At 44.5% G+C, this 20,399-nt stretch overlaps 1 protein-coding gene across 1 annotated transcript in view; it reads left to right on the top strand.

Annotated features, from left to right (window-relative positions):
* Window positions 1-20,399, top strand: part of NUGGC (nuclear GTPase, germinal center associated) — a 45,776-nt gene that overhangs the window by 24,308 nt on the left and 1,069 nt on the right. Inside the window, exons 10-17 of the mRNA XM_044912808.1 lie at window positions 1,076-1,181; window positions 2,373-2,506; window positions 6,897-7,061; window positions 10,623-10,780; window positions 12,517-12,655; window positions 13,724-13,832; window positions 14,512-14,648; window positions 16,908-16,998. Of these exons, the coding sequence (XP_044768743.1) occupies window positions 1,076-1,181; window positions 2,373-2,506; window positions 6,897-7,061; window positions 10,623-10,780; window positions 12,517-12,655; window positions 13,724-13,832; window positions 14,512-14,648; window positions 16,908-16,998 (1,039 nt within the window). The remainder of the gene's footprint in view (window positions 1-1,075; window positions 1,182-2,372; window positions 2,507-6,896; window positions 7,062-10,622; window positions 10,781-12,516; window positions 12,656-13,723; window positions 13,833-14,511; window positions 14,649-16,907; window positions 16,999-20,399) is intronic.

Here is a 20,399-nt window from a genome sequence, read left to right as displayed (position 1 = left end):
TTTCTTTCTTTCTTTCTTTCTTTCTTTCTTTCTTTCTTTCTTTCTTTCTTTCTTTCTTCTTTCTTTCTTTTTTAGATTTATTCATTTGAGAGAGAGAAAGAGAGGCGGGGAGGGGCAGAGGGAGAGGGAGAGAGAAACTTTAGCAGATTCTGTGCTCAGCATAGAGCCCGATGCGGGGCTCGATCTCACGACCTGTGATGACAACCTGAGCTGAAACCAAGAGTAGGACGCTTAACTGACTGAGCCACCCAGGCACCCCTTCTTTTCTTTTAAGTGAGAATAATGAAAGATTATGGAACAATATTTGTGTCTAATCCCAGTGTGACTTCTCTGTGATCATGATTTTTCTAATCATAAAAAAGATTTCCTCACATTCTTAAGTCCTTGACATTTAAAACCATGATTTACTTAAATGTCGCTCTGCTTTTAAATGTGTCTGATTACTCACTAAGCACCCAGCTAAGAAACTTGTATTTTCACAGCACCTTTGCCCCGTGTTGTGTGGCGTAGGTAAATATTTAACAACCAGCCCTCTGTTTAAAAAGAAAAGAAACAAACAAAAAAAGCCCTGATTTCTAGCATTTGCTGATTCCCAAGGTGTAATACTCCCACCATTGCCAAGTTCAAGCTACCAGGGTGATGTCACTAAGGGCGGAGCCGGGGAGAGCTGTGAATGGGCTCTTAGGAACAGGTGCAGCTGGCTCTAGCCCGTTGCCGCCTTTGCCGGAGTTGGGCTTTTTATGTGTTTTTTCCATAAAGCATCCCGGTACTTTTCCTCTCTCTGAACATTTCCGTACACTCTGAACTATTTTCTCTACACATTTCCTTCTAGAATTGCTATTCTTAACTCCCAAGAGAATAGTTTCTATGCAGCGGTTTTCTTACAATGTCCATCCTTGTGAGGTGTGGACAGATGGGAACACCTGATGTACAGGTGTGCTGTGTTCTTTAAGGGGCTCTTGCCGGGTTGAAAGTGAGTGAGCGGAAGCTTGCTGAAGGTTCTTATAAGGCCTGCGCGTTGTTTGCTTCACCATGTTTGAATTATTCTGTTCCCTGTGTGTCTCTCTCACTTCAGAGCAAACTGCCTGCTGACTCCAAGGTTCTGGAGGCTTCCGATCTGGTGTACACAGTCAGCACCCAGGAGTACTGGCAGCAGGCTCTCCTCACTGAGGAGGAAACTGGTAATTTATATATATTTTTTATCTCAGTCACTAGAATTCTCAAGATGAAGCTCGGCACATTGAATTACCTCTCTAGAATTTTCTGTGTGTCATTTCCAGCTTGTCGCAGTTTCTATACCTGTTAGCCGATGTATCTGTTTTTCTCTCTGCATTGTTGTGGCGCCTGAGACCACAGTTTCTCTTTCATCCAAATTTTACCAAGAGTTGGTAGAGGTCAGAGATTGGGTTGTCATTTCCTAAGTATTTGGCTTGTAATTCATCACTCACCCTGCTACAAGTATTAGACGTGTTTACCCGGCATCTATTGTATGCTTTGTCTCTGAGGAGGAAAAAGCAGAAGACATGACCCCTTTCTTCACAGAACTTAAAATCTAGATGAGGAGCTAGTACTAAGGCATGTGTAAAAATCAAGGTACAAATAAGGCTTAGTTAAATGGTGCTGTGAATACAATAGAAGCCCAGAGAACCTAGAGGTCTGTGTGACTGGAGCACTCAGTGTGACGTGGGCGGGCAGGCAGGCTCTGAGCTTGACTTTGATCCAAGCTTAAAATGGCTTAAGACGGGCATGCATTTTACCTGATGTGTCTGCGTGGGAGAGGAGGTGAAGGGCCAGAAGGTGTAAAGTGTTCCTAGAAATGGGGGAACTTCTTGAACAAGGATATAAAAGAAATAATCAGCATGGCATACGCAAGGAATGATACAGAAGAATTTCCGCTTATGGGAATAACAAGGAGAAAAGTAGGATGACACCTGTTATCTTCTGACCAACAAAAGGTTAGGACTAAGAGGAATTTCTAATCCAAAATCCCATTCAGCAGAAATTCTCATGGAAAATCTAGGGGGACGGAAGAGCTGAGACTCTGGGATTGTGAGCGCCTTTTGTTCAACTCTTTGTAAGTAGCAGTCCCGAGGGAAGCACCAATGTTTCTAACCAGCCTGCACTTTTCTACTTAGTTGGACTTGTACCACTAAATAAAATTAATATTCATCATTGCTGACTTGCCCATTCATTATTGTTGATCCTAGACATGGAAAAAAACATCCCCTAGAAAAGTTGGTATAGTGGGCAGTCAGCCCATGTAGGACCTCAGCTGTAGCTAATTCAGACTGCCATTCCGATCTGTTCATTTTTGTGAATTCTCTTTGCTGTGAACTCTGGCCTTTTAAAATTGTGCTGCCTGTGAATTCCAGAAATCCCCAGGTTAAGAGGCTATATCAGGAAAAGACTCCTGGACAAGAAGAGGAGGATGGTGACCAAGTATGTGACTGAAGCCTTTGGTTTATTGCTCCTCACAGACAGTTTCAACTGCACGGAAAACCTGCCGGTATGGGAGATACTTATGTGTGTGCTCTGCCTCCCAGCCTGGGCAGAACATTCCCTTTACCAAGTTTGGAAAATAACTTACAATATTTTTTCTTTTCATATCAAAGGAAGATAGTAAGCTCAGAATATCTAAAGAAGACAGAGATAATTTGAGGGTTACAATGGTGACATTTGAGTAAAAAAGAAAGGAATAATATTTTGCCTGACAGAGGGGTTGAGAGGAAAATGTAGAAACGATCAGCAGCTACTTTCACCTCTCCTGGGACCTTGAATAAGATGGAATGTGTTTAAGCAATAACAGAATTGATTTGTTTCACCCTCGTAGAATACCAACAATTCTTGGTTATCCTACAGAGGCATGGTTAGGCATACAGTCCAAAAAATTTCATCTGTCTATGGATTTCCTTTATGCCCTGGTGCTATCAGAATCTCAAACTCAGAGCAGCCTAGTACAATAATGTGAGAGAGGAAGGGAGCTAGCAGGGACATTCAGCAAAGAGTTTAGATATATATCTTCACGATCTTGAATGCTGGCCTTCCGAATGACCAGTTCCAAATACCCTTTTCATAGGAATGGACAAATTTATCTCTTTGATGGATGATTTATTTATTTATTTATTTATTTATTTAAAGATTTTATTTATTCATTTGAGACACAGAGATACAGAGAGAGAGAGAAAGCATGAGCAAGGGGAGAGGCAGAGGGAGAGGGAGAAACAGGTTCCCTGCCCCTGAGCCAGGAGCCCGATGTAGGGCTCGATCCCAGGACCCTGGGATCATGACCTGAGCTGAAGGCAGACGCTTAACCATCTGAGCCACCCAGGCACCCCAGGATGATTTATTTTTTTACTCTAAAATAAGATGGGTTGGCTGCTAAATTAGAGGCAGGGGAGAGTTTTCGAAAAAAAAAATCTGTCATTTCAATCAATCACCAACTATACTGCTTCTCTGTGAGTCATTTGCATTTGAATTGCATTTGAATATACAATCAGGCAATCATATATTAAAACAGCCTGCAGGGGCGCCTGGGTGGCTCAGTCGTTAAGTGTCTGCCTTCGGCTCAGGTCATGATCCCAGGGTCCTGGGATCGAGCCCCGCATTGGGCTCCCTGCTCAGCTGCGAGTCTGCTTCTCCCTCTCCCTCTCCCCCTGCTTGTGTTCCCTCTTTTGCTGTGTCTCTCTCTGTCAAATAAATAAATTTAAAAAATTTAAAAAAATAAATAAATAAATAAAATAAAATAAAACAGCCTGCAGCAACCTGCCTAGGAAACCAACCTCTTATCTACAACAAACAGTGCAGGAGGGCAGCCTGCTGTAAGTTACATTCATAGGGAGTCAGACTGCCATCTCTAGGAACAATCCAAGAAGCTAAGCAATGATGTCTGTAACAATCAGACCCAAATGGGCTACTAATGCACCCTAATGAATCACATAGGATCCCCGCTTCTAATTAGCCCACCCACAGCTCCCCTATGCCAGTGGCCTCTGATGGGGGCATGCCTGGAGCCTTCCCACTCCTCCGCCTGCCTTTGAATCTCTGCCAAACACAAGTGATGGTGGCTGACTCTCTTGCTCTAGCAAGCTCTGGATAAAGAGCCTTCGCCTGTTCTCATCTGGCTGGTGTTTATTTCCATACTTGCTATCAACCATCAGATTTGCCCCACCAGATTGTCCAACTTTTTGTTATGCCGAACAAGGAAGGGGCAAAGAAAGTGAACCAGTAGGGCTCCCTGAGGGGTCAAGGGGCTGGTTCTGAGACTGTGGGAAGGTACCCCTGGGCTGGCCCTATGGCATGGCCAGGGGAGGCAAATAATGGAGACCTGACTTCAATGTGAAAAGTAAGTAATGCCAACTGTTGACGGTCTTTGCAGTTTTGGTCAAATGTCTGCATTTAAAAAATTCTATATAAAAGTGACATACAGACCAAGGTTCCCTGTCTTTTTTATCATATTTCTTATGCCTTGTTTTGGCCTAGTTCTTTGAGGGAAAACCAAAAACAACAGCAACAAGCTGGAATCTTGAGATTTTCTAACTTAACTGTCCTCTGAAATACCAGGGAAGCATTTGACCTTCTAACTTCCCGAAAATGTTCTTCAGGGTGAAAATTGCCTCTCTGCCCAGCAAAAGATTGCTTTTGGAAGTGCTAATGGAAAACAAATCAGATGTGGTGCTGTGTGTGGTTGGTTGGTTTTACAAACACAAGGACAAGGCATTTTGCAATCAGAGAAGTGCCTGCCCAGTGCTCTTCTCGGCTAAGGGGGAGGGGCAGCCCGTGGAGGGACTCTGTGCCATCCTCAGGGCCAGGCTGTAGGCGACAGAAAACACAGAGGAGTGTGCTGGTTAGCACTTTTGGGGTAGCCCTTCACATGGGCGTCAGCCAGCACTTTTCCTCAAAACCCTTTGGCCTCAGATATTGGTCTCAGTCTTAGTTCATTGATGGGAAGTTGGAAGGCAAGAGTTTTGTCAGTTCCTTTGCATTCTGAAAAAATGTGGTGATTGATCATTTTTTAAGATTATGATTCAAACCAAAAAAAAAAAAAAAAATAGAGTCTGGGTAGTTATTCTCCCATCCAAGTACTAACCAGGCCCAACCCTGCTTAGCTTCCGAGATCAGACGAGATCAGGCGCGTTCAGGGTGGTATGGCCATAGACTGGGTAGTTATTGATTCTAAATGAACAGGGATCTAGTCATTCTTTTTATGAATCAGTAGGAAGCTGATTATGACATCTTAATGTCAAATGAGCCCTGCATTTATTCGTAGGAGATGTAAGCCTTTCCCCTTCTTACTGTTCTTTTATTCCCAGACCTGCCCTTTCTTATCATTCTTTTGTTTATTTAACAACGATTTGTTGAGTATGAGACTTTGTGAGAATCTTGCCCATAGAGTTTCTGTTGGTGACATCTTTCTTATTTCCTTTTGATCACCAGTAACACCACAAACTCAAAAGAATCCAGAGGGCACTCTGAAAGAAAAGTATGACTTATAGAATTCTTACCAGTGAAAAACTATGAGAATCCATGGAATAGTCTCCATAAACTCTAAAACTTATGTATTCTAAGTCTCGAGAAGTATGGGAGTTTGAGGCTGTTTTCAGGAAGATTCAGCTTCATTCACTTCAATGCTGTCAAGATCTAGAAAAGATCTAAGTCGTTTGTGTAAGGTCACACATCAATTTGAGAGCGATTTCCGTCATCAAATTTGGAATAGAATTTAAAACCCCACATTATCTAGCAATTTCTCTGTGGCCTTAATTCACTCCAAAATGTTTATCAACTGCACACTCTGTGCCATGCCTTGGAATAAACAAACATGGATAACACAGTCTGCAGATCCTTCAGCAAGTTCCTAGTCCAGGGAAGGAGATATGGAATGAGACAGACATAGCACAGCAGGAGGAGGGCTGTAATGCAGGGATGTACAAGATTCAGTGTAAGCACAGGAAAGAGAGCCCCAATTCCACCCAGTGGGGTCAGGGGAGGCATCACATGGGGAGTGGCTTTTGAGCTTTGTCTGGAAGGATGGGAAGCATGTGTAAAGGCATGGGGTACAAAAGGGATGACACATTTGGAGAATGGTAGCAAGTTCAGGAGCAGCTACCCTGGGATGGGATGACATTTTGGGCAAAGAGCTGGTGGTGCTGGAGAAGTTGGCTGAGTCCTTGCTGTGAGGAGCCCTTAAGTGCTGAGCTAAGTAGTGTGGCTTCCATCTGCTGTAGGCATTGTGATTCTCAAGATTCTCACACACGGAATAACACTACAGAGTTCCCAGTTTGAAATCTAGAGGTCAAGGCTGTCTCTCCCTTGTATTAATTGAGTAGATCTTTTCCTCTTCGACTAGATTGTATTCTCCTTTGAAGAAAGGACCATGTCTTTATTATTGCGTCCTGTAGCTTTGTTCTTCAAAGTGTGGTCCAGGGCCCAGAAGATCAGCATCACCTGGGGGCTTGCTAGAATTGTAGAATCTCAGGTCCTCAGATTTGAACAAACTCTCCCGGTGACTTATACACATGTTAAAGTTTGAGAAACTAGATTCTCAAAAACTGTGTTGTGCACAAAGCCTACTAATGTTTGTGGAATCAGATGTCATTGAAAAAACATGTTTTAACAGCATTTGGATTTTTATTTGAGTAGTTATTCCCTCAAATAGCCTAATGGATTAGACACCTAAAGTAAGTTGCAGGAGGCATATATATATTGTGCTCTCCAACCCACAAAGCTTAAGGAGGTCTGTCCATTGAGGGATGCTTTACTGGGACAAAAGAAGTCAACTGAGGGTGATTAGCTCAAGCCAAATCTTGTGTTAGTGGACAAGCATAAAGGAAGCAAAATTTGAAGAGAGAGTGCCCTTAGGGAGGGGGTGGCCTCATGCTTCTTATGGCCCTTGTCCCTAGAACGAATACTTGCACATGAGTGGACTGCGGAGATTTGTGGAAGAGAAGATACAGCTGCTGGAGAAGGCCATTGACCAGTGCTTTGCCCACATAGAGCAGCCTCTGCAAGAAGGAGTCCAAAATGCCAGGACTTCCTACCGACGGATCCTTGGGGCATGCCTGGTGGTGAGTGACCCTCTCCAGGGAGGACCTGTGATATTTGGTGACATCTGCCTTATCTCCATGCTCTTTTTGCACTATTTCATGGCTTTTGAAGGAAATAAAGAGCTAAACGAGAGTAGGAGAGAGTGAAAATTGTATACAGGAAAGCCCATACAGGGAACTGTCCGATTGTGCATCGCGAGGACCCAGGAGAGAACTGAGGGTCTTGTTTTGAGTGCCAGCTCTACCCATCATGTACAGCATAGCCCCGGGTGAGACCTTCAACCCATTTAAGATTGTGGGTGTTTTCCTCTGTAAAATGGGATGCTAAATACTCACCCCACCTATCTTAGGGTTGATAGAAATGCCAATTAGATTACATAATAAGGAAACATCTTGTAACCTCTCAAGGGGCCTGCAAATTGTTGTTTTATCTCTTAATTACTTATATGAGGTAGCTGAAGGATAAAGATGTAAGTGCCAGGCTGTATTTATCTAAGGCTAAGGGGTGAAAAAAGAGGCTTCTCGTATCCATTTGCTAGGGCTGCTATAACATAAAATACCATTGACCAGGTGGTTTAAAGGGCAGACATTTATTCTCACAGTTGTGAAGGTTAGAAGCCCAAGATCAAGGCAGTACAAGGTTGGTTTCTCCTGGGGCTTCTCTTTCTGGCTTGCACATGGCCACCTTCTAGCTGTGTCCTCCCACAGTCTTTTTTCTGTGTGTGCATCCCTGGCATCTCTCTCTCTCTTCTTATAAGGACACCAGTCCAATAGGCTTAGGACCTACCCTTATGCCCTCGTTTAACCCTAATTACCTCCCTAAAGGCCCTATCTCCAAATATAGTCACACCGGGGCTCAGAGCTTTAACATGTCAAGTCAGAGGGATACAGGTCACTCCATGACACCTGTTAAGAGTAAGGAATGATGAACAACACTGCTCACGGGACAAGGATGATACAGAAGTCTCTAGAGCTGGGAGTAGTGCATAGATTGCATGTTGTTAGCATTGTTGTAATATGAGTTGGGAAGTTAGAATGTTAGCAGTGAGAAGGTGGTGTGTAACGGAGCTCTACATTTCCATGGGCTAAAAGAGTATAGAAGTGGGAATGATTCTGGGGTCACTGGAGAGGACTGTTAGAATTTTGACACAGGAGAATGAGAGGTGGAGTGCCTTCCACATGGCTGGGCGGAGGGGGGGGGTGGCTGAGTGTCCATGAATATAGTATGTCACATGCATTCACTCATGCATTCAGCAAACGTGGATAAAATGCTTACTCTGGTGCCAGATACTGTACATTACCTGATTCAGTCCTTATAGCAATTCTGGGTGGTAACCACTCTTATTATTATTTTAATTTTACAGCCTTACAGTGGCTGAACAGCTTTCCGTGGCCACATATGGGATCCACATCTACCATAGGCCTGTCTTCAGAGCCTGGATGCCCAACCCCTACGCTTGCCTATTGCACCTCCCCAACTGTGCTCTGCAAACTATTGCAGCTACTTGTAATTGCCAACCAGTCATGTAGTTTAAAATTTGTCAATCCCCATAAAAGTAGTGAAGCTTGGTCCACAAATAGCCAGCATTACCTTGCCAGCTCCATAGTGAGCCTCCTTGGGAGCAGAACCTCCAGCCCCATTCAGGTGACTGTAACCCCAGCCAACGTCTGATGGAGACTCACGGCGGAGCCCCGAGCCAGCACTGGCCAGCTGTCGGGAAAGGTCAGCCCGGGCATGAAGTCTTTCGACACCCACCCCCCCCCGCACACACAAACATAACTTGGCCACATAAAAGTGGGTTTTGGGCCTGGAACACTTCCTTACCGAGAGATAAAAGAGCCCTCAGCCTGTGCTGGGCTTATCGCCTTGCTTGGGAATATTGTTCTCTGCTTTATGCTCAGTGAGTACTTCTTTGTTCTGCTTAGCATAGGCGTCCAAGGCCCTTAGGCAAGCTCCCAGTTTTCTGTATTTCAGATCCCGGGTCCTTGTACTGCACACAATGTGGGATGTGTGCAGGAGCGTCATCCGCAGTAGCTGTGGTGTGGGTCTGCTGGCCGTAGGGGACCCATGCATTGCAAAGGCTGGATCTTGTGCACATTTTTTCTCCTCTTGCTGTCAGTAAACGCTGTACCACCTGAGCCTAGTGTGCAGATTGTCTGTTCTCGGTGACCTTGACTCATGCACTCGTCTCTTCTCTGCCTTTTAATCTTAGACGCACAGCCTGGCTATCTTGTGAACCGCGAAACAGCGGCCAAGCCATATCTGAATTCCTGACCCACAACACTAGTGAGCGGTATTCAATAAATGTTTTTTGTTGTTTTAAGCCATTAGGTTTGAGGTAATTTGTTTCATAGCAATAGATAAGTAAGTCACTCAGGGGGAGAACGGCTTCTTTATGATGCTAAAAGACCCCAGATCACCAAAAGTGAGTAAGTGCGTTCTGCGAAGGTGAAGACACAAAATGGAGACCATTCCTTTGGTCTCCATGAAAGGAAGGAGCAGTTCAGCCATCTCCAGGCCTTCACAAATTTTCCCATGAATTCTCCTGTCTCATCAGTTCTGTAATGGCATTTTTCTCGGTGACTACAAACATGTCTAAGGTGTCTTTGATAGGCCACTTTCCTCTATGATCAGAAATTTGGGCAAACATTTATATGCTGACATCTTATCATTATGTAACATAGCAAAATAACCTAAAATGTGTAATAATAAGAGAGTGGTGACATGAATTAGGTTATATCCACTTGATATTATATTTTGTGGATATTGAAATAATTTTTGAAAGTATTTGCAATGAATTGAGGAAATGCCCATGTTATAATATTAAGTGAAAAGGACAGAATATTAAAACATATATGGTATGATGCCAATCATATCTTACAACACAGCCTTGCATTTGAAACAGAGTTCCTTAAAGCATATATCATTGATCACAAGAACCTCTACTGAAATTTTGGTCAGTGCCTATATATTTTTATTCTCTTTACTAAGGATCGCCATCCGGGTAAGATTTATCAATGTCTCTGTGGCTCTCGCTTCAAAGTATTTTTTTGCCTCTGATTTGTGAATTTATTTCTCTGGGAAAGAAGTATTATGAAGATGTACAAATCAAATTACATTTCATTAGACATGTAACAAAAAGTATTAAAAAACAACTTCAGGCTTGCTTGGAAAATTTGAAACCTACACCCCAGTAGGGTCATAGCACATTTTCATTTAAAAATTGCTCCTTTAACAAATACACCAGATGGTGAGAACATCAGGATGGGTAAGACACCGTGCCTGCTTCCAACAAGCTGCTGTTCAGGCAGAGAAGCGCAATAAGTAAACAGACAATTATAAGCTGTACGAGGAGATCGTGATCAAAAGCACAGGCTTCTCTGGAGCTTGAGGCATGACCACTGTGCCCTCTGTCCAGCTTAAGCAGATGTTAAAAGATCATGTCGTCCCTCCTCTTCCCTGTGATCCTTGGTCATAGGCTTTGGCCAAAGGCAATCTGATTCTGATCCCGTGACACTCTAGTTAACGTGTACTAACTAGAGTAATGTACTAACTCTACTATCTTATTGTTTAATACCTAGAGGAGTAGAGGAAACCAGGGCTTTCACCAGACTCTGAAAGCTGTTTGCCTGAAGAATGGCATCTATGCCTCCCGGACCCTCGCAAGAATAGATCTGAACGAAGCCATCACTCAGCCCATCTATGACCAGATCGATCCCATTTTTGGAGGCATTTTTAGGTAAAGGATTCTTTCTCTTGCTCCTTCGTGAACAAACAACTGAAGAGCATTGGGCCCGAGTCTCATCTCTAGAAGAATTTGTACTTTGGATCTGGAAGTGTAAAGAGTAGCTTGCAACTTGAGGAGGAAAGCTTAGTCTCTGGCAAAACACAAAAGCCTTCTTGGTTTGGTTTACTTAATTCCTCACGGTGACCTGGAGTGCAGCTGGAGATGTTGCTTTCAGACTAATATTGTGATTTCCAGTATTTTTCAAATATCTCATACATACAGCAAGGGATACATTTTCTTGTGGCTCAGAGCCCTGGGCAGGTTATTTTGGTTGGAGAGTGTGGAGTTAAGCAAACACATGGGCTTTATAAATTTTCCTGAATGCAAAAAGGCAAAGAGGCTGACCCATGACTTTGTGTTTGTTTTTGATATACTGCGTGCTCACTCACTTACTAGCTGTGTGAGCTTCACGGTGCCTCCTTCCTTCCTTGACCTTTAGTCCTTTTCTCAATCAACAGAAGCAGACTCTCCTCATCCCCCAGTGCAGGAGCCTACCCCCAGGCCCCCTCTTTTGCCTCTGGCATTTCGCCACCTGCTGCTGCTTGAACAGTTCTACCTTTGCTAGATTCTTACTCAGTGTTCCCCTGCCCTGCCCCCATCTTTCTTTAAACTCCTTTGGGATCATGCCATTCCATCTACTCTACCCCTGTTTACAAGTCTATAGCATAAACTCCAAATTCCTTAGAATGGCATTCAAGGGGCGTCTGGGTGGCTCAGTTGGTTACACGTCTGGACTCTTGATTTTAGCTCAGGTTGTGATCTCAGGGTCGTGGGATCCAGCCCCACGTTGGGCTCCATGCTCAGCAGGGAGTCTGCTTGGGATTCTCTCTCTTTCTGCCCCTCCACCAGCTCTCTCTCTCTCTGTCTCTCAAATAAACAAATAAAATCTTAAGAAAAAAGAATGCAATTCAAGACATTCCACCTGCCTCCAAGTGGCCTTCCCATTCTCTCCCCATCCTGTTTCTCAGTGCCAGCCTCCATCTCCAGCCAGCCTGGAGGTAGCAGGGAGCAACTGAGATGTGTCAGGAGCTGTGCTAAGCACTGTGCATGCATGATCTCATCAGATCCTCTCAATAACCCTCTGAAGTAGCTTCTATTTACAAGGGGACAAGCTGAGATTCAGAGGACTGGATGCAGCTTTTCCAGTGTCACTCAGCTCACAGGTAGAGAGCCAAGATCTCAAACCTATGCCGTCTCCTCTATAACCTGCTGCTTCTTACTGTTGGGAGGTTCTGAAATTTTGTTAACTATGTTGTCCCCACGGGGAATAACTCCTCCTCCTTTTTGCTTCCCCAAAACTTTCCCATCTTTTAAGATGTAGTTCAAGTCTCACCCTTTCAAGTGGCAACCCCCTGGCGTGGGGAGACTGACTTTTGAGGTTGAACAGATCAGTGTCCAAAGCCTGGCTCTGCCACTTACTAGCTGTGTGGCTGTGCACCCATCAGCAACCCTCTCTGAACCTCAGTTTTCTTGTCTGTAAAATGGGCATCACTAGACTGGTTTCATAGGTTTTGATGTCCAGGACCTGGCACAGCACAGTGCCTGGCCCATGATAGGAATTGGATTAACTGTTGGTTCTCCTCCCCCTGGCTTAAAAGCGAATAAAAGGGGGACCAGCTAGTTCCTTCTTCGTTTTAGCCCCACAGTAGCCGCTGTTGTCTCAACATTTTATTTTGTTTCTTCTATAGGACTGGAAAGCCCACTGGCTCCACTTTGCTGCCTCACATAGAAGCTTTTAAGGACTCTCTGCAGGAGAAAATGATGGAAATTGGAGTAAGAAATGGCTGGAAATATGATAGCTACAAAAAAAGTTTCCTGATCCAGGAGGTGAGATGGTTGTAAAGGGGAGAGAGGGCAGTGAGGTTGGGCAGTAGCTTTCTTCCCAGCATGAGTTTGGAGGTGTTATGGGTCTCACCCCCCTTGTGCCCCTGGAGTGTCCAGGTCTGGGCATGTCTCACAGTAGGTACTCCGGGACACAAAGCACGGTGGGATGGCGGGGGGAGGGGGCGGAGAGGAGCGGCCCTGAGACTGCCATGGGGGTGTGGGGTGTGGGGGGTGGGACCCCTGGCCGGCTCCGTGCCACGGGAGGCAGGAAGTGCTGAGGTTGGAAGGAGACTCGGTGCCTAGGAAGAATCTTCAAAGAATCCTGAGATGTACAAATGTCTGAATGTGCTTGTAACACTTTCACTAACCTATCATTTTTGCCAATACTATGAAGTATTATCTAAAGCAGTGAAGCTTAAAGATGTGTCATTTTTTGCAGATCATTTTTAATTTTTGAGTAGTCAAGATTCTTGTCTGTGAGCCATTTTCCTGTAGGCTTAGTCTGTTCAGGCTGTTGTAACAAAACACCATAAACGAGGCAGGTTATAAACAACCCGTATTCCTCGTAGGCGACTGGAGGTGCAAGGTCAAGGTACAGGCAGATTTGGTGTCTGGTGAGCGTCCCCTTCCCAGTTCATAGATGACTGTCTTTTTACTGTCAAATCATATGGTGGAAGGGGCAAAGGAATTTGCTAGAATCTCTTCTGTAAAGAGAGCCTGGGGGCTCCCTCCTCATGACTTAATAACATCCCAAAGGCCCCACTTCCTAATGCCATCACGTTGGGGATTAGGATTTTAATATATGAATTTTGGGGGACACAGGTATTCATCCCATGGCACAGGCCCAGCCCGAATTATATGGCAACACTAGAGAAGAGTCCTGTGCCTCCCCCCTTAAGACAAAGTTCCTGCCTATGAGAAGCTCACAGCCTAGTTGAGGAAATGACATGTGGACAGCCGAGCATAATATAAGGCAGAAGGAAATGGTGACCACACACGGGAACAGCAGGTGTTCCCCGCTTCTATCAAAGGAATTGGCACAAATGGCCTTTTGTTAATGTGGATTTGCAGATAAGCGCCATCCTGGGAGGCCTGGAGGATTACATCCTCAGAAAGAAGAGGAGGATCTATGAGTCTCTCACCACCTCTGTCCAGAATGACCTGAAGCCCTGTTATGAAGGTGGGGGCTCCGGAGGGCAACCTGTCCACTCCTTCTGGAGTCTTTCCGGTCAGCTTTTTCTTCGGCATCCTTTTCTTCTGCTTTCCCCTCAGAGTATTTGTCCTCCTGTATCCTAAGTCCCTCTCAGACTCTTACTCCACAAATTGAAAACCAAGTAATTTCAAGGGTGGGGGGAGAAGTGATCTGTGAGTCATTTTTTATCTGTGTGTTTCCAGTGCTTTCTGTCCACCCTTTCTTTATCTATTCGTCTTGCTTCTCCTCTCCTTGCTGCATCTCAGCTAATTAAACTACAAAATCCCTTATCCAATTCTCATTCTTATTCCCTTTAATTATTTGTAAACCCCCTTTCCAGCTCCTTCTCGTTTTGGCGGTCCCATTGTTTTTTTCTGGTGGGGGGCACTGGAATTCTGTAAACTTCTGCTTACTTCACTCATTAGATTTTCTGAATAATAGTTATCTAAATATTGAGAGTGTTGGTTTTTTTTCTATCGTGTGATTATTAAACAATTTCCACTGTGTGGAAAATGGTGCTATATATATGAATACGTGTGTGTGTGTTTGTGGATGTATACCTATGTTTGTGTATATATATTTTTTGTTTGCTTGCTTTTCTTTCTGATGCGAAAGATGTCTAAGCAAGTCCTTACTGTGGTGTGACCGCGGCTATCATTTTTGCCAGAGGCAGCTCAGATCGCTGGCAAAAAAGCGTGTGAGAGAATGAAAGATGTCATCAGAAGAGGCGTGGACCGGCAGGTCGACGAGGGCATGTTTGAAAGGGCTCAAGAAAGGATGCAGCACCAATTTCAGCAACTGAAGGTACGCTACATCCGGAGTCTGGGCCCCCTGGGGGAGCCAAAGAAGCGGGTACAGAAGATGGGAGAAGTAGTAGTCACTGGGGCCCATGTAGAGCCGATGCCTTCTGCAGAGGGGGCCCAGCCCATGGCCATGGCCAGGAGAGAAGGCCAACTGTCACTGGGCTTGTCCCTTCACTGCCCCCGCATGCTGGTGTCGGGGTCTTTACGGGGCTGTGACTTCAGGAATGCAGCCCCTCCGCCTCTCTCTCACATCTTTCCTCTTTACTGGGTCATCAGTAGAACCACTGTGATAGCCAGATGGGGGTGCCAAGCTCTTGACATACATTAGCTCATTTAACTCCCCCAGCAAGCCTGTGAGGTAGGGACTATTGTTGTTCTCATTTTACAGATAAGAAAACTGAGGCAGAGAGAGAGGTGTAGCAACAGGCCCCAGAGCTACGAAGTTGCAGCGCTAGGATTTGGGACTAGATAACCTGGCTCCAGGGTCTCCAACGATAGCATAATCTCTAGACAGAATTTTCTTTTTTTAATGAGGGAAATGTCTAGTCTACATAAAATATCAATCAATAAATAAATGCCAGTAAACTATTAGAGGTCAGTCAGTTATGACACCTAGCAGAGATTTATGTTGGATTCTGTTTATCTCAGAAAACAGTTCCTAACAATTTCCTGGAACCTAAAGCATCTGTCAAGGACCCTTGGGCCATCTTGTCTCAGTTCTGGGTCTCTTTCCACACCACCACCCTCCCACGTAATAAAAATTCTTTGTTTTAGTCCAAGCCACTGTTGGTCCCTCATGGCCACGTGTGTTCCCAAATTCTTCTGCCTCGGTTGGGACTTAGTTGGCCCTCTCCTAAGCAGCTAAGGAACCTGGCTAGTTTTTTCCATTCACCTCTGAACCAACCTACTTCCTGAAATGTTTCCAACCTGCTTCTGCTCAGCCCTGTGCCTCCATCCCCGCCCCACTGCAATTTTGGAAAATACCTTTCTCCACAATATGAAGCATATAATTTCTCTTGGAATAGGCTAAGAGGCATCTCGTTTGTAAACCCCCTTTCCAGCTCCTTCTCGTTTTGGCGGTCCCATTGTTTTTTTCTGGTGGGGGGCACTGGAATTCTGTAAACTTCTGCTTACTTCACTCATTAGATTTTCTGAATAATAGTTATCTAAATATTGAGAGTGTTGGTTTTTTTTCTATCATGTGATTGTTAAACAATTTCCACTGTGTGGAAAATGGTGCTATATATATGAATACGTGTGTGTGTGTTTGTGGATGTATACCTATGTTTGTGTATATATATTGCTCTGCAGTATATATATATACAATATATATATACTGCAAATACTTGCAGATAATTGGCCAAACCCTATAGGACCCAGTCCCCATTGGGTATATAGAAATTGGCCCTTAAGGAGCCCCCCAAAAACAGTTCCACTAAAAAAAAAGTGATTTGTACATTGACTATGTACAAATGCTTCGTAAATGACAGAAGTGTAGGAAGTTGAAACTGGGCAAGGCCACATAGCGTCCCCATTCCCTGATCTTATGGACAAGGGGGCTGAGGGCCTGCATTACTAGCTCAAGGCTCACAACTAGAGCTGAGACTAGAGCTTAGGGTTCTTGGCCTGGTGTGTTGAAGAAAAAAAGCAAGAGTCAGTAGATCCACGCTTAAAACGAGGCTGTGTCAGGCTAGAGGGAAGAGTCAGGTATTTTTCAAAGGTAGTCAAGAGATGGTTAGAAGAGGGAAAAGGGTTTTCATTGGTTGTAGGACTGAAATCAGAAAGAAGGCGTATCTCAGGCAGCTGAGACGGAGAATCAGGAAGGTCAAGTGTGGTGTGCTGCACGAAGCAGGTACTCAATAAACATCTATCTCGTGACTAAATGAACAATAAGATGGTGGCTAGTGACCAGCACTTCTCCTCTTTTTCCATCTCTGCAATTGCTGTTCTCTCCCCCACCTCCATGAAGCCTCCTTAGCTCCTGACTCAGTTGGTCAGCACCAGAGGTCCAATCCCACATGAGTCTTGATAGGCAGGAAAGGAGATGCTGAGACAAGTGGGATCCCCCAGAAATGTTGCCCTGATGACTCCCGAGCCATTCGCTGTACTCTAAGGTGGCCCACTCTTGGAATTGACTTTGATTTTGGCAACCCCAGTCTGTACACTCTCTGGTTGGGGGATTAGGTGGGGTCCCTTTCATAAGCTAACCTTTCCCTTGGGCTGTGCCATCCTAACAGAATGACCCTGCTTTATTGTACAGAATGGAATCACGGAGAAGGTGAAGGGCAGTATTGCCACCATGCTGACCCTTGCTTCATCCCAGGGGGATGGTCTCTACAAGGAGCTTGCAGGTAAATTCATGAAACTTTTGCATAAGCGGTGACCTTGCAGACACCCCTAGCTGTGGTTGCCCTTTGCTGGATTTAAAGAAATCAAGTTAGGAAGAATTTCCAGGGCATGGAATGGAGAGGATCATGACTGCCCCGCCCTTGCGGAGCACTCACTGGAGACCACGCATTATACTCAGGCTTTGTGTGCAGCATCTCATAGCATTCTCATGTTAGCCCTCAGAGGGTAATGTTGCATTTTGCAGGTGCAGAAACAGAGACTCAGATTCAATAACGTGCCCAAGGATCCATAGCTGGAAAGTGGCAAATTCAAATCGATAACTCTGTTCTGCAGTCTCCATAAACCCATTCTTTGAAGTAGATCCTTCTCATGAAAAGCCTCATTTTCTGGTGGTGGTGGAGAAGGGTTTCTCTTTGTCTACTAGGAGGCTGGGGATGCATTACCAGCTGCCCATGCCTTGTTGCATATAATCATCTCTCTTCCATGCCGTGTGCTCCCCCAGACCTCCTGGTGTAAACCAGAGAGTGTAAAAAAGTGCAAAAAGCAATCGGGAAATTTCTAGCAAAATTAAAAATGCACGTATCCTTCGGCCCAGCAATCCTACTTCCGGGAATTTATCCCATGGTACCCTCATACATGTGCAGAATGGCACATGGATGAAGTTATTCAGGGCAGCATTGCTTATGATGTCAAACATTGGAACAACTCTAATCTCCATCAGTAGAGCCCTGGTTAAGTTAACTTAGGTACACAACTAGTGGAGGACCATGCAATTGTTAGAAAGAATAAAGCAGCTTTTTTTATGCAGAGTAGCTGTATGAAACCATCTCCAAAATATATTGTAAGGTGAAAAAAGGCAGAGTGAAAAACTGTGTGTAGTATGTTGCCATCTGTGAGGGAAGAAAAGGAAACACATATGTATATGCATAAAAATCTCCTGAGATACACAAGAAACTGGCCACACTGGTTGTCTCTAAGGAGAGGAACCTGGAGCCTGAAGGACAGGGAGGGTCCTTATTTTGCACTCTGTATGTTTTGTGCCTTTTATTTTTATTTTTTTTAAGATTTATTTATTTATTTTAGAAAGAGAGCGAGCATGCGTGCGTGAGCATGAGCGTGGGGGGGAGGGGAAGGGGCAGAGGGAGAGGGAGAGAATCTCAAGCAGACTCCGCACTGAGTGTGGAACCCGATGCGGGGCTCAATTCCACAACCCTAAAATCATGACCCTGAGCCAAAATCAAGAGTTGGTCACTTAACTGACTGAGTCACCCAGGCACCCCTGTTTTGTGCCTTTTAAACTTTAAACTGTGGGCACAGTTGCCTGCTGGAAAAAAATAGATCTGATGTCCTTGCTGTATGTCAGAGTGAAAGTGGTCAGGGCTATTTCCAGAGTAAAAGCCACATTGCTGCTTCTAAGCATCTGTCCTACACTTGTCTCTTGCCCTGAAACTTATTATTTCCCATCTCTGGTTGGTAAGATGGACCTCTAACCTGTTCCTAATGATCTCTCAGGAAGGTGCTATAACTCCCTCACCCTATACTTTATTGAACTATCTCTTGACCTTCCGACTAGGACTTCACAGGAAACTATTACAAGATTATAGTCATCCAGGAATTCTTAATCTCAGGAAACAAACTGAGGGTTGCTGGAGTGGGGGGTGGGGGGGGAGGGATGGGGTGACTGGGTGATAGACACTGGGGAGGGTATGTGCTCTGATAAGCGCTGTGAATTGTGCAAGACTGTTGAATCTCAGATCTGTACCTCTGAAAAAAATAATGCAATATATGTTAAGAAAAAAAAAAAAAAGAAGAAGGTAGCAGGAGGGGAAGAATGAAGGGGGGGAAATCGGAGGGGTAGACGAACCATGAGAGACGATGGACTCTGAAAAACAAACTGAGGGTTCTAGAGGGGAGGGGGGTGGGAGGATGGGTTAGCCTGGTGGTGGGTATTGAGGAGGGCACGTTCTGCATGGAGCACTGGGTGTTATGCACAATGAATCATGGAACACTACATCTAAAACTAATGATGTAATATATGGGGATTAACATAACAATAAAAAATGAAAAAAAAAAGATTATAGTCATCCAGTTATGTCCTCTTTAAAGAATTCCTGGGGTGCCTGTGTGGCTCAGTTGGTTAAGTGTCTGCCTTTGGCTCAGGTCATGATCCCAGGGTCCTGGGATCAAGCCCCACATTGGGCTCCCTGCTCAGCAGGGAGTCTGCTTCTCCCCCTCCCTCTGCCCCTCCCCCTGCTCTCTTACTCTCTCTCAAATAAATAAATAAATAAATAAATACAACCTTAAAAAAAATAAAGAACTCCTATTCACCAAAGGTTTTCCAACTGTCCAAATCTCCCACACAGAAAATGTTCACCTGAATTTGATGTAAATTGCTCCTGCCACAATTTAAGATCATTTCCCTTTCTTTCCATCGACAGCAGATATATACTATGTAGGGAGTACTGTGCCAGGGGCCAAAGAGGTCTATAACAGTCCTTGCTCTGAGTCTTACCTACTTGGTAAAACAAGATGTGTGAGCATGTAAATTAAATTAGTAGATAGTATGCATTCACTGCATAAGTGATTGTAATTACCTCCTAGGTACTGAGCAGTATTCTAGGTGTTGAGGATACAGCAGTGGACCAATAAAGACAAAAATCTCTGCCTTCATGGAGCTTACAGCCCAGTGGTCAGAAGGCAGGCACTAAGCAGAACAATAGATAAAATATGTGGCACGCAAAACGTGATAAATGCAATGGAGAAGAATAAAGCAGAGAAAGGGGAGAGGGAGGGCTGGGCGTGGGAGACATGGTGATCAGGGAAGGTCTCACTGGGAATGTGACATTTAAAAAAAACCTGACAGAAGGAACACACTTGACCACCAGATTATTCAGAAGACAGTGGTTATTCAGGGCCAGGATGTTGGGGAAGTTTCATGTAATCTGGGTCCTGGAGTAGAGCCTGAAAGGATAAGTTGGATTTATGAAGCAGTGAGGAGAAGGGAGACTTTCCAGACTCAGAAGCAAGACAAACAGACTCAAGGTTCTGATTCCCTCCTTGGTCATGAGTGCCATCGCTGGCCAGGCTCAGGGTGGGTGAGTCTAGGTAATGATATGGAACGTGTAGAGCCAAGGTGGATTGGAAAGGCATTCAGGAGCAATGCCCGAACCAACCTCAGGGTCAGTCTGAAGTGTTCCTTCAAAGAGGATTGTGTTAATCAGAGTTCTCTAGAGAAACAGAACCAATAGGATATGAATATGTGTGGATGGATGGGTAGATAGATGATAGATAGATAGATAGATAGATAGATAGATAGATAGATAGATAGATGATAGATAGATGATAGATAGATAGATGATAGATGATAGATAGATAGATAGATAGATAGATAGATAGATAGATA

The sequence above is a fragment of the Neomonachus schauinslandi genome, chromosome 2, assembly GCF_002201575.2.
Source record: "Neomonachus schauinslandi chromosome 2, ASM220157v2, whole genome shotgun sequence".
NCBI lineage: Eukaryota > Metazoa > Chordata > Mammalia > Carnivora > Phocidae > Neomonachus > Neomonachus schauinslandi.
This window is presented reverse-complemented; position numbering and strand designations above follow the sequence as displayed.